At 41.7% G+C, this 16,410-nt stretch overlaps 1 protein-coding gene across 1 annotated transcript; it reads left to right on the forward strand.

The window, feature by feature from the left end:
* The first annotated feature begins 2,048 nt into the window (after window positions 1-2,048).
* shc2 (SHC (Src homology 2 domain containing) transforming protein 2) lies at window positions 2,049-14,295 on the forward strand. Its single transcript, XM_070832447.1, has 12 exons — window positions 2,049-2,816; window positions 6,425-6,495; window positions 9,037-9,097; window positions 9,405-9,524; window positions 9,694-9,747; window positions 9,940-9,991; window positions 10,392-10,518; window positions 11,409-11,589; window positions 12,184-12,277; window positions 13,316-13,483; window positions 13,589-13,896; window positions 14,166-14,295. The coding sequence occupies exons 1-12, from the start codon at window positions 2,049-2,051 to the stop codon at window positions 14,292-14,294; spliced, it is 2,133 nt and encodes a 710-aa protein (XP_070688548.1). The 3' UTR covers window position 14,295.
* Window positions 14,296-16,410: the final 2,115 nt, after the last annotated feature.

Genomic DNA, 16,410 nt, shown 5'->3' on the forward strand with positions numbered 1-16,410 from the left:
TCTCTGATGAAAGTCATTGGAAGTTCACTGGGCCGGATCCTATTTTCATCCTGACATAAAGGTAAGCTTCCTGCCTTTTTAAGTAGATTTTAGTTTGCAAGTGTTGTGTACGTCAACATTCAGGATAGTGCACAATTTGAACAACATTTTAATCAGCACAGTTTGTTTAGGTACTTATTTTACTGAGTTACAGTCACATGTTGTTGGACAGACATCATGATCTTACTGTCCAAATTGATTATGGACTAAATAAATTGTAGCTTAATTTAATTTAAGCAGCTGACGGGAATATAATGAGCCTTTCCTCATCTGTGTAGGTGTTTATTTAGTTTATTTTATCTTATTTAGTATGTAGATTAACCCTCTTTTTGAGTAACAAATGACCAGGACTGTTATTTCACAATCAGTGCAAACATTGGTCATGTCTGTTTTTATTTGTAGCTGTTTGGACCACTAAGTCTTCTTCATCTGTTCTTTTAGCATTTAATGTCACTTTTCTCCTCTTTTATTTGCCCCTGTGGATAATTTCTGGCATGTTAAAGACTGCAGCTTTCTTTTTTTAAATATTGCGTTCACTCCCATCTATGTGTGTTATTTGACCACCACATAAAGAAAAACTGCTGATGCATACCTTACATTAATTTTGTGTAAGATGGGAAAATACAATGGGAGATGATTTGACTGTGGATGAGGAGAATGCACAAAGGGAGGGTGTCAGTGTGGAGCTAAAAGCATCGTGCTGAGATGGCTGATTGCTCTCCGGGGAGGTGGATGGGAGGGAAGTTGGGAAGGGAATTCAGACAGATGGGATCGGGTGGATGTTTGCAGACGTTTAGTTTCTTATGTGTGTCTCAGCATTGTCTCCTTTGTTCGGTTTTTGTCTATTGGGAGGACAAATGGAATTACGCATTCAGTCACCAACACACACATCGACTTGCACAAAATACACTTTAAGTAATTGGATGAGGCTCATGCTGGTATTAAATCACATTCACAATCAATTCTTTAATTAATACTTGTATTTTGTATTTCATTACAGCCCTACTAGTGGGCACTGCTACAGCACTTTGTATTAGTTTTATGCATGTTCCAAACATTATCCTTGTTTGCATTTTGGGTTTTCCACTCATGAATACCATTCCTTTACTGGGAGTGATGCTTGTTACAAATACAAAATACACTGATACATAAAATCAGAAAATGCATTGATAGTGGGGACCAAATATTCGGCAACCATGTCAGCTCCCACTTTATGTCATATTCCTTGCTGGAGCCAAGATATGAATGCTTATTGTTCATATATTTATCTTCCTCACCTCAGTAACATAAAAAGACAAGGAGCGCATTTTAAATTCAAAGAGCGAGAGGGAAAAGAGTGTTGAGATACATTTGAGTCGCTTATCACTTTACAGTCAGGAAATCTTATCTATAACCTTAATATTGCTTTTTGTTGTCTCAGTTTATACATTGGCAGCATTGTTCAGCTTTAGAGGCTTGAAATATTACTGCTAAGCTAGCATAAAGATAATGTGCACTGACACAGGTTATTAATTTGCAGAATCTCCTTTAGTATGAAATTTGTGCTCTGTGGAGTGTGAATGTGTGTCTGAGAGCAGGGTGGTTCAGGCAGATGTGTTTTAGCTAATACAGTCTGAGAGCAGCTGGGCAGGGCAGGGCTAATAGACCCAATGACATCATCCAGAGAGAGAGAGAGAGAGAGAGAGAGAGAGAGAGAGAGAGAGAGAGCGACTGGGAGCATACAAGCGAGCTTGCCTAAGGCAGTGAAAGGAAGCAGGCCAGCTCAGACACAGAGGAGTGGCATGAGAGTGGGACAGTGTGTGTGCGTGTGTGTGAACGGGAGAGGACCAGACAGCATTCAGTTGACTTTGACAAGGATATAGGGCTCCACCTGGAAGATTTTCTCTCTAGTTTGCTCCTCTTCTTCCATTAGACCTCTCCCCCCTCCCCTTCCCCCTTCCCCCTTTCCCTTCCTCATCCTCTGGCAGCTATCCCCCTCTCAGCTCCTGCTTCAGGCGGCTTCTCCGGGCATGCTCCTTAAGCCAAAGTATGGCCGCTTTCGCAACGAGTCTGTGACCTCCTCCGACGACCTGATGCAGAGCTTAGCCATGAGCGGCAAAGTTGTGGCCACACCGGTGGTCCCCTCCTCCACTCCGAGCCTTCCTCTGCCTCCCCTGCCTCCTCTGGATCCCAGTGCCAGATCATCCACCTCTGCTGGGGCTACAGCCCTGGCAGACTCCCCTGGCCTGGATGGGGAACATGATGCCACCACTACTTTCTGCATGCTCATCCCTAAGATGCCCCAGTGGAAGTTCTCTAACTCCCTGCTCAGCCGGAGCCCGTCCAACTCAAGCTCCAGCTCCAGCTCTAGCAAGGACTCGGGCAAGGCAGCAGCAGCTCCTTCCCAGGCCTCTGTCTCCCTTTCTTCATCATCACAGAGGCCCAGTGGTGCCACCTCAGCCAGTGGCCCAGTGGCCAGTCTTGCAGCGGTGCTTAACTCCTGTGACCCTGTTTGTGTCACCCCCTGTTCCCTGCAGGCCATTCGAGGGCAGAGGGCAGTTGCAGTGGCAAACTCTGCCAGTCCGGGGGGGCACAGATTCGGGGCCACAGAGGCAATGGCGAGCCCTGGGGGTTCTAGCAGCTCCAGATCAGGAATGAGCCGCAGGACAAGGGTGGAAGGCATGTGGCTGGGGGGAGAGGACTTCACCCAGAAGGGTAGCTTCATCCACAAACCCTCTCAAGGCTGGCTGCACCCTGACAAGAAGATTGCTGGACCAGGGGCCTCTTATATTGTCAGGGTGAGTCAGTGGGCACATTTTCAAACTGTATACTGATTGTAAAGCAACATTGACTTAACTCAAGACTTGCTTTGAAAGTGTACACAACAAAAAGGCAATAACTTTTGTTCTCCTTGTGCTCATATACTAATTAACTCTTAATCAGTCGACCGCATAATATTGATGAGCCCATTTAAAGGTGTCTCTATCTTCGTGGGAAACAAAAGGACACCACAGTGCCAGGCAGTTTGTTATGCAGCTCATGTGGCGAGGGCTGGGGAATACATAATTTAATCCAGATAGATGGCTTGGTGTGGCTGGAAGGGAGACTGCGTCAGGATAGCACAGAGGCGTCAGGGTGGAGAGATAAACCCTGAAATTATGTGCACAGACTGTAAGGATCATTGTTTTGCAGCACTGTTTACCATAGGCTCCAAGTATCACACTATACTTGAAACAACAGCCATCTGTATTTATAGTGCATGTAGCCTATGTCTGCTTGAGAGCTCCTACTGTAAACTGGCAGTGGTGTTCTTTGTGTGGTCTTGGGATTGTTTACTTTCATGCATTTAATGAAACCATACGATTTTATCCATAAAAATGTGATTTACAATCCCTCAGTATAGTAATTCCCAATCTTTATTATTAGTATCATTATAGTGTACCTGAATGGTGTTATATTACTCCTCGCTTTTATTAAAAGTAAGACCAGCCTACATAAAGCAGTGAATGGTTGATTGTCCAACCAGAGAGATGAGAATAATTATAAATTAAAAAAAGGCAATTTAGTCTTCTGAGGAGATATTTTTATCATTGTGTACTTGTGATTTGAGTTTATAAAGGGTTACCATCCTAAGCAGACTGCTTGACGTCAATGTCAATGATCTCCCCATAGCGATCCCCCACGCCTGTTCACCTCCGCCCCTCTTGCACTGCTCTTCTTCCCTCTTCCCCCTCCTCAAACTAATGACATGACTCTTGATTAGCCCGGTCTGGGCCCAGAGCACGATTTGTAATGGCATTATACAGGCACCATTCATTCCTATATTCAATTACATTTAATCACAGTCATTTGCATCATGTGATGTGGAAGAGGATGGTTGGATCGGTATGGGAGGGGTCCAGTGATGAGTCCGTATGAGTTCTCATCATCATGCAAGGCTTTCCAAGATTCATAACAAGTGCTGTTCTAATATTTAATTGATAGGCCATTAATTATTAGACCCAGCTTTAAATAGCCTATTGTTGTCACCTGAAGGTGTACTGAAATAATTTGAGATGACCTGTGCAGGCTACTGTTGAAATGCATTTAAACAGCAGGTAAAGCAGCACTATACTTGCAATTCAGTGGTAAATCTATGCAGGGAGGAGTACTTGCTGCATGTATTAGTGTCAAAGTGACAGTAGATTTCTGCTGCGCTGTGCCATTTTTAATCAGCATAGCCACCATAGCACACAGCTCTCTCTCCCTCTATTTCTGTTTCAGTGCTTCCCTCTTTCTCTCTCTCACCCACTCACACACAGACACGCCCACACACATCCATACACGGTCACTCCTCCGCTAGGAAAAACACAAATATGTTTCTTAGTATTGGTTTCCTCCTTTATACTTTCCTTTTGTCCACACAGCCATGTCAGGCTCTGTGTCTGGCCTGCATCTGCCATCTTTGACAGCCACAACACTGCAGCAACCATCAAACAAAGCACTACAGCTGCCAAAGCAGCTATCATTTAGAGAGCTATATTAAAACCAGACTGCTATCATTTTATACTGCTTCCCCACAATGTAATTTTTGTTCATATATTGGTGCAGTTTCCAGAAAGGTCCTGCCATGGTGCAATGAGTACATTTAATGGTTGGACGCTCTAAAATCTGCTGTGAACACTGCACCAAAGTATGAAAGTAGAATGCATGTACCGAAGTAGAAAAAAAAAGAATCTCAAAGATTGCAGCCACGATGCAACAAAGTTTAAATGGGGCGGCCAGTGTTATTGAATTTCTGTGGAATGCTTCTTGGAAAGCCAGTGTCCCTGTAGTCCTAGGAATAATGGGACCAAACCATAGGAGTGCAGATGGGGTGATAGAAGAGAGGATTCGATGTATCAGCAGATGAGTGTGCGACAATGGAAGCATTGGCACAGAGAGGAGAAGAAAAAAGAGCGAGACAATTTTCCTGATGGAAGACTTCCCCCAGTCTCCAAATCTGGTTAGAAAGCTCATTAACCCTCCAGAGTCTTGGGGTAAAATGGCAGTTTTTTTACTACTTTTCATTTTACTTTTGTGTTTCCCATCAAAACTGTTTAGCTTGCTTTCTTTGTGTTTGTGTCTTTGACGCCGATGGGCGGTCCGAGACTGTGAAGAGTTAACGTCCAAGGCTCAAAGGTTGTTCGTTCTCTCTCTCCCTCTCTGTCTCTCCCTCTTTCTCTCTCCCTCTCCTTCTCTGCCTTCCTCTGCCCCTTCTGTTTACTTGTATGGCTGCTGTGTTGTCTGTCTGCTGTCTGTTGCAGTCACCGACAATCCACAAAACTGCACAAAATATGGGAATATATGACTGAGCCAAACTGCTGAAGGAGAGGACGTAAATTATGTAGCACCAAATTAGTTTCACAAAGAGTTAATAAATCTCACAAGCTAATATATGGCTGAAGAAGTTTACATCACAAAGTTTTGGATGAGAGTAAAGATGAGCTCTTGCATGAAAAGTCTTTACAAGCAGGTGAAACACAGAAGGATCAGCCACTGCTGCTGCCTGTCACAGTCAATAGTTAAGCTCATCACGCTACAGTCATGAATTTGCAAAACAAAGTTTTTGTTTATGTGTTTTTGTCGGACAGATGTTCGTTATATGGATGTTACATAGTGCTGTAGAGATGTTTACCAAATTATGACATCTAAAGCATTTCACAAACATAAAAGTGAAGTCGTAGATTTTACTCACCACTCCCTCTTTTAATGTAAACTGCACAGATATGCAAATAAGAACAGGACATCCTCGTATGCAGTGATTGTATACACAAACACACTAACACTCTTGGCACCCCCCAGAGGAATAAGAAGCTTCAGTTTGTCCATGATTTGGAGCTCTTAGTGCTGCTAATCTAGTCAAGGTACCATTAACACCCCAACCTGACAGCCATTAGGAAGCTGCTCAGCTGGCTGCTACTCGGTGGAGTACACTTTAATGGCCTATATGTGGATGTGAGTCATGATGCATTGATGAAAATGTTCATGCTTTCCAATACAGGATTACAGATGCTATACTCTAGAAGATTTTTAATGCCACTGACATATTTACACTGACATTTTTATAGTTGATATATTTTAAACATGCAAATCCTTATTTATTATGTAAGTTTAAGTCCTCAGAAAGTGAGTAACTTGGATGGATTTTTAGGTTCAGCGTTTGTTTTTCAAGTGATCCCACATTTTTTAAGATACCTAATCTCTAATTTCTATATAAAACTCTTTTTGAAAACTCCTTTTTTTCTCTTTTATTTCTGCACAACAACACTTGACTTGAGAAATCATAGTTATATAGATAGAAGTGTCTGATCTTGACTAAAATCTGTCCACAGCCATATTTTGAAGTGTGTTTTAATGTTTCTGTTTGGTTTGTTTCTTTCTGCAGTACATGGGCTGCATTGAAGTACTGAAGTCAATGCGCTCCCTCGACTTCAACACGCGGACTCAGGTGACAAGGTAAGCTGGTAACCATCTCTATTGGTAGTGGTGAGTCAGGAGAATTTGATCCAAGATGTATAGTATGATATCAAATTGCTACCAGCGTTGTGTCAGTTCTGGGCTGTTACTAGCAAGAATGGTTAGATTTTCATTGTCTTCTGATTATATGAATAATCCTTAATTTTGAATTCTTGAATCACTGGGTTTCTCTTAATTGCAGAGTTTGGTCTTGACTTGTTTTACATGAAAAGTGTAATGAGATTATGCTTGTTATGAACTGGCACTATATAAATAAAGATTTATTAATTGATTGATTGATCACTTGATGATACTTTCACAACATACTTGATGGAGTCATGCCTGTAGCTTGTCGTTTAAAACAGCTAACTTTAAGTGATCGTTCTTGTTTGACTGACAGCAACGTCATTTTAAAAATTCTAGTATTTAATTTCACCAAACCTTGCTCAACCAGTTGCAGTGTAATGTCAATACAGGTAAAAAAAATGTGACTCAAAACTGAACTCACAAGGTTTTGTGCAATGGCAGCAATATAGTGTTGTGTGTCCAAGTTAAGAAAAATCAAAACTACTGTGTGTGTGCAGAGTGGCATGACAGGTCATAATATATTTCTGTGTGAAACTGCGCCTCAGGGTCTCAGTATGTCTGTGCCGTTGTTATTGTTATTGTTATAAAAGCGGGGTTCTATGCAATCCTCGTCCTCATGGGAGAAGTGCACTGCCTCTCCACCCCCTCCCTCCCCGTCTCTCACCCTGCTCTCTCTCCTCCACAATCGATCGGCTGTAATCGGAGCCCACCGTGCATCCAAGGCTTAAGTGCAGGGGGAGGAGGCAGCAGCAGAGATGGAGTGATAGAGAGGGAGATCTATTATTGATGATGTTTGCTAATGACTGTGGAAAGCTGCAGTGGTCCCCACGAACGCACCCTGCTGGATAATGTCTGCGGTTGTAACTTCTTGAGAAGGAGGAGGGGGGAGAGCAGAGTTCAAAACAAAGCAGCAAAACAAAACATTAGCAAAGGGAGAAACCATGCCGAGCATACCTAAGCTGACTACACCAGGTTGTGTTGTAGTATGACCGATCGCATGACATTGGTGTAGTCATGTTTCAAGTTTTGTTTTTGCATTCCTGCAGTTGTTCACGATATAGTCGAACCAGTGCGTTTGCCCTTGGGCAGCAAGCGTGAGGTAGTTTATCAAAGGCGGCTTTAAAACAGACTTCCAAATTTTCCAGTGATGCTAATGACATGAGACCTGGGTCTCCTTTGGGGATGTGGGACAGGCCATCTGTCCCTAAAGGCCAAAAGTCCATGATTGATTGCCTTAACCAATCTAAAAACGTAACACAATATTTCACTCCAGTATGCTAATTTTTGCTGAATCCCATTCAGAAGCAACATTTTAAAGACAGAGCCTCTATTATGCAGCCAGAGCTGTCTTTTTCACATTGCTGACTGGTACACAAGTTAATTTAGTCCTGGAACACCGCAACAAAACATTCAGTGATTCAGAATTTCAAAAATGTACTTTAGCACCTAGATTTGAAGGGGGTTCATTTTCCCAACAGAACTCTCTGTGTCAGGGTGTTAAACAGCAACACCAGTGATAATGAGGTCCAGCATTTTATTGTAGAGAAGATACCGTGGCTGCAGACAAAAACAACAACAGCCCATCTTTCTCCTCCTCCTCCCTCTGCCCTCTCATCAGCATGAGTCATCCGAACATTGTGGTGTTTTTCAAAAATCCCTGAGAAGACCTTTACTCGAGATGGGGCCCGGGACGCTGCTTTTTAAATATTTACGAGCCACTTGATAGGGGCAGCTGGGTTCTTGACTGCTGTCCCCGCTGTCCCCTGGCAGTGAGAGCGCGAGCTTCAGCCTCAAATCCACATTATGCCTCAGTCCTGCCATCTGACACACAGGGGACAGGAGCTTTAAACGCCCATTAGGCAGCCATTCCCAGGAGTTATAGTAGCTTCACTGCAAAGTGGCAACAAATCTGCAGTGAGAATTGCCCTGTGGAAAATAAATGTGAATAATGATGCCCTAAAGCCGTAGAAGATGTGAAACTGCACAGACCCCAGACACTTATTTGTCTCACATTATAGTGTTTCCTCTCCCCTCATCCGAGTTTGATAAACAACCACTGTCGTTGATGGTGATTCTTTGTAAGGTACTTAAACCAGTGGTAAGAACTAGTTTAGTATTTATGAACAGAGCTGCTGGAAACCTTTTCTTGACCTTTGAACTGTGATGGGTCTGTGACCTCTGACCTCAGACTGAGGGAGGAAACACAAAGCTTCTGTTCATGTTTAACCTCAGGATTTTCCACTACTGTGATGCAGGAGTTTTTTGTGGCCCTGAACAGTTTTAATGTCAGCTACTCCTCACATTGTTGTCACTGGATTGTTAATATTTGGGTGCACAGTTAACAGGAATCCATGTGATTTTGAGATAACATGCATGTCCTGGTAGCCATTTGATCAGTGGCCAGTATGCCCCACCATAGCCTGACCTTTGACCTTTCTTCATTCCCCTAATTAGGGAAGCCATCAACAGGCTATGTGAAGCTGTGCCTGGCGGAAAGGGAGCTTGGAGGAAGAAGGTTAATAGTAAACTTTAATCCTACTGTGCATGTTTCATTATGCTATTATTGATAAATACTAAATTGTTGTATTAATGCTAGAGAGCTAAAGATGGGTTGAATTTGAATTTACCACACAGGGAAATACAGTAGTTTTAGGAGACTTAACTAGGAAAGTCAGTTTCACACACATGACGCTCTGAGTTTTGCTGATGAACACATTCATCTGTTTCTTGAAGTATTCTGTATTTTGCCTCTCAAAACAAATACAGTAAAAACTGGATGTAGTTTATGTTTCCTGAATGCAAGTTGCTTTTTAATCTTATAGGCCCTGAACAAGGCTCTCCAGTCCATTATGGGGAAGAGTAACCTGCGATTTGCAGGCATGGGTATTGCAGTCAATATTTCCATAGATGGCCTTGGTCTGCTTATCCCCACCACACGCCAGGTATGATGCTAAACTCCCATATGTTCTTCTTCACAAAGATTAGACTGATATTTCTGTTGTCTTCTTGTCCATTTGTGTTGTCTATATCCTCATTTGTCATTAATTATGAAATGTCAAAGTAGAATACTGACAAATCATTGCCCCTGTTTTATCTACTTGTCTCTTTCAGGTGATAGCACACCATCCCATGCAGTCTATCTCATTCGCCTCTGGGGGAGACACTGTGAGTGCAGCGCTTCACTGCTTCACTTTACGTTGTTGCTGGAATGGACATTTTGGCAGGCTGCACATATCTGAGTGGATTCCATCTTACGGGTTTCCAATCTCATGACTGAAGAATCAATGAGGACTTTAATTTAGTTATATATGTCTAATTGGTCTGGTCTAATTTAATTTCTCCTCCTGCCTGTTGCAGGACACGCCTGATTATGTTGCGTACGTGGCTAAAGACCCAGTGAATCAGAGAGGTATGTCCATCTGCTTGTGTAACCATGTATATGCAATATTAGATTATTTCCTCAACATGGATTACTCAAAAGGAAGCTCACCTCTATGTGTTTTTTTCATGCCACCATTTATTTTTGTTATACACTAAAGCATATCCACCATTTAGAAACAAAATAATTCTTCTGAAGTTACATGAAAGTTCGCCTTACTATATCATCTACTACAGGCCTTAGTTTAGAATATAAAATACTAACATTTTTGAGCCAGATAGGAAAAAAATAAAAATAAAATTACCATGTAGTGCTTTGAAAAGGAATGCTTGAAACTGTTATTATAAGTCAATACTGGGCCATGATCTTACTTCTAAAAGTATGTGGCAGCTGGAAAAAGAAAACTTTTTCTCTTTTCTGTCTCCCTCAGCATGTCACATCCTGGAGTGCTCAGATGGTTTAGCCCAGAGTGTCATCAGTACCATCGGCCAAGCCTTTGAACTGCAGTTCAAACAGTATCTACATAGTCCTCCCAAAACCATGGCGTCAATCGAGAGGTAAGAGGCCAAAATGATGACTTTTATGAAAAGAAGAACAGCCTTTAAAGACTTTTTGTCTCTATCCTCCAGATTTGTAGCGTCTATGGTGTAGTGACACAAGAATAAATAATTGATTTTCAGTATAGTTCTAAAACAACAGGCACCATTGTGCTAAGAAATAACTGTATGTAGTATCTCTCTACAGCAAAAGCAGTACAAAAGAACACTAATATAATTTAGAGAACGTAAAAAAATGTTTTAAGAAGACTGACACCCAGAGGAAGTGAAGGTGGTATTTGTTTACTAACTTGGCACAGACACTCATACTTACTTTGACAGAAATACTGCGCAGGCATCTTGCATAAAAGAGCTTGGTTGCATTTTTCCCCACAAAAAACCTGATCTACTGTACAACTCTCAGATTTCTTTGTTATTTATTACAAGGAGACATGATATTTTGCTCTTGTGTTACCTCAGAATCCATCTTATAATATTGAACCTCACAGATCTTCTCTTTTGACCAAACCTGAGGCGTTGCAGTGATGTCGCTGCAGACACAGGAGGCACTTCAGACTTAGTCTTTTCTATTCTGGTTTCAAATGAACGCCTGGTGATCTATATAAATCTCCAGCAGATGTATATAGATCACTTTTGGATGTGGATGTGCCATTTGATCGGGCTGAATCCATTTCAGAGCCCAGATGTCCTTATCGTTATTATTACTATTGATATCACTATAAAAAGAGGTGATCATTAACATAGGCTAATCATTGTTTAGATTATAGACCTCGTGGCATTGATTTTGTAGTAATAGTATTTGTAGTAATAGTACTGTTCATCGTATGTATTTAGACATTTAGCTCCAGTGTTGGACGGCCATTCACTTGTGTACGAACGCTCTTCTCCAGGTCCGTCAGGACAGAGGAGCCGATGTGGGGGGAGGATGAGGACTCATCTGAGCATGATTATTACAACAGCATCCCAGGGAAGGTGCCTCCTGTTGGAGGAGTGGTGGACTCCAGGCTCAGGCCCAGTGGAGCCCTGCTGGGTCACATCCACACCCAACCACAGAGCAAGACGGCAGCACAGGTGAGTGAGGAAAGGTCAGGTTATGGATTCTGGATGGTAGCCCTAGCTGTGAAGTATTTTATTTTATTTTTTTTGTTCACACTAATCATCACCAGCATTGTCATTACTGCCAAATATGCGTGAGATACAACCTTAGCATCTAATATTATCGCAAAATTGAGGCTACATCTGGTCATTATCAAATAGTGCATGATTAACCTTCACCGGACAATGACTCTTTGATATCTCCCTCATAAACTGGTTACTGGTATGTTCCAGCTCCTTCCCCGTATTGTTTACATGGAATTAAACAGTAAGAGCATTAAACTATACTCCATAACTGTCTTCCTGATGTGCCTGCACCATAATTGCCATGGACTGATATGATTACATAAAGAGCCTTGACTCCTCAGTTGCCTACCTGGTGAGAGAAATCATCGCTCTTTCCCTGCAACCTGGTCAAAATATGGTGACATGCTGTGGCTAATGTTTCAAATAGAGTGCTTGAAAACTAAATTACGTAGGGACAAGAGAAAAAAAAAAGACTAGCTCATTCAGGTACAGATACAAATGAACTTAAGGTTATTTTCTTCTCGTGTGTATGTGTGTCTGCAGATGGGCTCGCCAGCCAAGAGAGAGCAAGCATCTTACCCCCCAGGGCAGTTGTGCTATGAACTTCACTGGGACACGGAGACGACCAGCAGCTCAGGTGAGACACCATGTGGCAGCACGCAGGTATAACATCTGGAAAAAAACTTTCTTTGGAATTTATCAGTGAAGATTACTAACTTTGTCATTTAATAGAACAATAAGACTCAATAGAGAATGAGGTTAAGGTCTGTGAATGTACTTGAGGTGTGTGTAGGTGTTACTTTTCTCTCTGAAAATGGTTGAAATTGATGAGACCTATTCATCACTGCACTTTGTACATTCTTGCACAAACAAGAGGCTTTCTCAAGATCAGCTTGATTGAATTAGGACTGATCTTTAATCAGGATGGCCTTCCAGATAAAAGACTTGGCACAAGATTTGCGGTTCAAGTTCACTGTCATCTTTGATAGGAGGGAAGCTTGGAGCGTCGTCAAGATTCTCTGAATTCCATTTAGATTATTACGATAGTTAATCTTGAGCAATGATTTTTATTAACTTTGCGGTGGAATTCAGTGCAGACCACACCATTCTTTTCAGGGAACATGGAGTATTTGTTTCCACAGATGTCTATAATGGGCTCAATTTCTCAAAAGTTGATTAAAAGTGACATAACAATACAGCAATAATAAAGTTAGAATATAAATAACCAGATTTCATTTACTAACACTTTATCTACCAAACCTTTTAATCTACCAAACTTTGTTATCATATATCATCTTTCAGTGTAGTGCATCTTAATGTCCTCTAAACAAAAGTAAATTGACATAAAAATTTATCTATAATTAATCTATAATTCTGTTATTAGCAATTCACATTGACCTTGCAGTAGTGCAAACTGCAACTGGTTTAATTGTCTTAGCTTATTAATGGAAAGAAGCTTTACGCATACTGTGGTGTCATAAAATCAGATTCAAGTTGTGATTTCAACCACCAGAGGGGGCCAAAGATAAGAAACTGTTTCACACACATACACACATACTGTACATACGACCGCACACACTCAAATATCTACATGAGCAGCCAGAAGTTAGAGCTGTATTGAGCGCATCTGTTTTCCTCAGGTCTGACATATGATTGTATGTGGTATGATTGACAGATGGCTATCTGTGTGCTGACGGTCAGCCACCAGGCAGCAGAGATTATGAGGAGCATCAGTATGTTAATACACAGAGTCTAGAAAACCTGGATTCACTGGCACAAGGATCTGATGGATATAGAGGGGTCAGGGGACCCGACAGTCCCAAAAAGGACCTCTTTGACATGAGTAAGTCCTGAGACATGTAGTCATGATTAAACAGACTTTTTTTAAATATGAGAAATACTATAGAGTGACCACATTTGCATTTGTGAAACATCACTGTCCCTGTAGGGCCCTTTGAGGACGCCCTGAAGCTCCACGAGGCCTGTGGCGGAGCTGTTGGGGGAGGGGTTCGGGTCTTGGAGGACCAGTGGCCCAGCCCGCCACGCCGTAGGGCCCCGGTGGCCCCAAATGAAGAGCAGCTCCGCAGGGAGACGTGGTACCACAGCCGCATGAGCAGACGGGACGCAGAGAGACTCCTGGTCCGAGATGGAGATTTCCTGGTCCGGGAGAGCACTACTAACCCAGGACAGTATGTGCTGACCGGCATGCACTGTGGCCTGCCCAAACACCTACTGCTGGTGGACCCAGAGGGGGTGGTGAGTCTGGTTCATGCTTGTCTTATACAAAGTCAGTGCAGAAATAATAGTGGTAATAAAGTAGTTGTATGTGTTATAGCTGCGGTCTTTCTCATTGCAAAGTCTTTTTTTCTAATTTGCTGATTGTCTTACCCTAGAAAAAAATATTTCAGAATTGTTTATTGATTATCTATAACCGTTGAACATTGTTCAATACAAGTAAGGATTTATAGAGCTGCACGTCATCAACCCAATAACCACCTTCCCATCTTGTGCTGTCCTCCATACAGGTCCGCACCAAAGACATGTTATTTGAGAGCATAAGCCACCTTATAGCATACCACCTGAAGAATGAGCTGCCTATTGTAGCAGCAGAGAGTGAGCTCCACCTCAAGCAGGTGGTCAGAAGGAAACCGTGAGCCATCTGGCCCTGCATGGGATGGTGAGCTTTCAGTATACTACTACAGAATGTACCGGATGCTTAAAACGATGTAATGATTGAAAATGCAGATATTAGAGAAGTTGTGGATGGTAAAACCTTAATTTCACAAGTTCCATAATGTTTTAAAGAACATATAGCTGGATGTTGTTCACCTTGTGGCAATCAAGTGGAATTTAGAATTTCCATTATTCTTAAAATATGAACATCTCATTTCTGCATGCAATAAATAGAAAGATTATCCAGTGTTGGTCATGTCACCACTGTCTATCTACACATCTATAACCTCAACCTGTGTCTAAAATTGCCATCCTTGTTTGTCTGCTATATTTCACAGGTGAATTCTTGCGTTCCCATGCAAACACCACAGAGAAAAACAAAAAAGGAAATAATTTAGTCAGATGGACATTTATCTGGAACAAAGGATATCACAGATACTTTATTTCCATGAACAATTCTGCTAAGGAGAATGTGAGGCATCTGAAATGCCTTTTGCCTACAAGGATCAACCAAACTATCCCTCATCTGCAGTAAACTCCTCAGCATGCAGCTTTTAAGCTAACAAACCAACCAGAATCCACAGTTTGACTCATTTCAGAGCTGGAAAATTGTCAACCAATGTCAAAAATTAGCGACAACTGTTTGAAGAGGACCCAACTTACGGATTTCAAATAAGGATTTGATGCACAGAGACGTAATGTCCCACAATGCCTACAGTGAAGTGCTTCCAGTAAACCACGGCTTGTCCGACCACTCAGTCACAGGTCGAACGAATAAAGGACCTCGCTAGAACAAAACTGTCACTTGTTATCTGGCACAGATACAGAATAAAAGAAACAAAAGACGTCAGGTTATTCAGTCAATTTCTGTATAAGTACTGTGACTATAAGAGACAACCGAAGAGTTGTCTGTTTCACTGGAATGTAAAGACGGTTTGTTGTTACATGTTCACAGGTCGGCAGTACCTGACTCTGAGATGGCACAATGGAAACATGCTGAACACGATTCAGTGCTGGATTTATAAGGAAAAAAAAGCCTTCTGCCTTTTTTTTTTTTGGATAAACGAGGCACCAAATCCCACTTTTGAAAAAAAGAAAAAATGCATTCATGCTGTCTTCATATAGAAAGCCACATGGACATACAGTACATTGACTTGATAGTGGGACGTTTTATCACATTTACCATTAACATCAGTCATTTGTGTTGTGTTTGTAAGGGCTGTTCATAAAGTGTTAAAAACATACTGTACGTGTTGTATAAGCCTGTGAACATTATTGGTCAGACTGTACTCAAATGAATACTTCGTCCTGGGTTTAAAAACAGCTACTCTCCATACATCCATGCCTGTATTTTAACAGCCCCTCCAACTTCAGTGCCTTAATAACTACAGAGACAGGCATTTGTGTCTGAGTGTATATAATGTGCATTTATGCTCGTAACGCAAAACACTAGTTTTCTTGCCATGCCAATGAATGACTGAACAAATGTCAGGATGATTAAGCTCTCATACTTGTGAACAGTCATGTAAGCTGCTCTTGTTTTGGGGTAAACGTTTCATACTGTCTTATTACGTCAAGACTGTCATTTTCTTTATGTGCGTTCCTCCACAATAATCCCCTCAATGAATCCTTTTTCCTTACAGCCAAGCCATAGCACTACTATACGGTGATTGATATTAAAGACAGGGGGTTTGGGCGTTGAATTCAATCCATTATTTGTCCCAGCTCAGGGGAATACATCACTTTATTGATCGTCCTTATCTCATGTCTGTGTCTTGTCAATGACTTGCTTGTGCATTTCTGCTCCTTTGCTGCAATGGCAGTAAGTTTCCTGCCCCATTTTTGCCAATCTAATACCTTGAAAACTTACTAGAGGTGGTAATTTCATTTTACATTTTTCTTTGTGTCATTAGAAACATATTTTTAATCAGGGCCTCCGCTGTTCTTAGCTGCTGCCTCACAAATGCACAGAGAGAGACGAGGTGAGCTACAAAGCTTTTGGTGAGGTTCAAATCATCAGTGTAATTATTTATGATCTCCTTTTTGCTTTCTCAGGAATTTCTTGAATTATTTCCTCTTTGATTAACATTAACGGCT

Source organism: Pempheris klunzingeri, chromosome 6 (genome assembly GCF_042242105.1).
Source record: "Pempheris klunzingeri isolate RE-2024b chromosome 6, fPemKlu1.hap1, whole genome shotgun sequence".
In the NCBI taxonomy this organism is placed as follows: Eukaryota; Metazoa; Chordata; class Actinopteri; order Acropomatiformes; family Pempheridae; genus Pempheris; species Pempheris klunzingeri.

Bases quoted from the DNA above. Each gene is read 5' to 3' on its own strand.
- shc2 (XM_070832447.1), top strand. From the start codon at position 2,049: ATGCTCCTTAAGCCAAAGTATGGCCGCTTTCGCAACGAGTCTGTGACC. The intron at 9,098-9,404 runs GTTAATAGTAAA...TTAATCTTATAG, and splicing joins AGGGAGCTTGGAGGAAGAAG to GCCCTGAACAAGGCTCTCCA. The intron at 9,992-10,391 runs GTATGTCCATCT...TGTCTCCCTCAG, and splicing joins AGACCCAGTGAATCAGAGAG to CATGTCACATCCTGGAGTGC.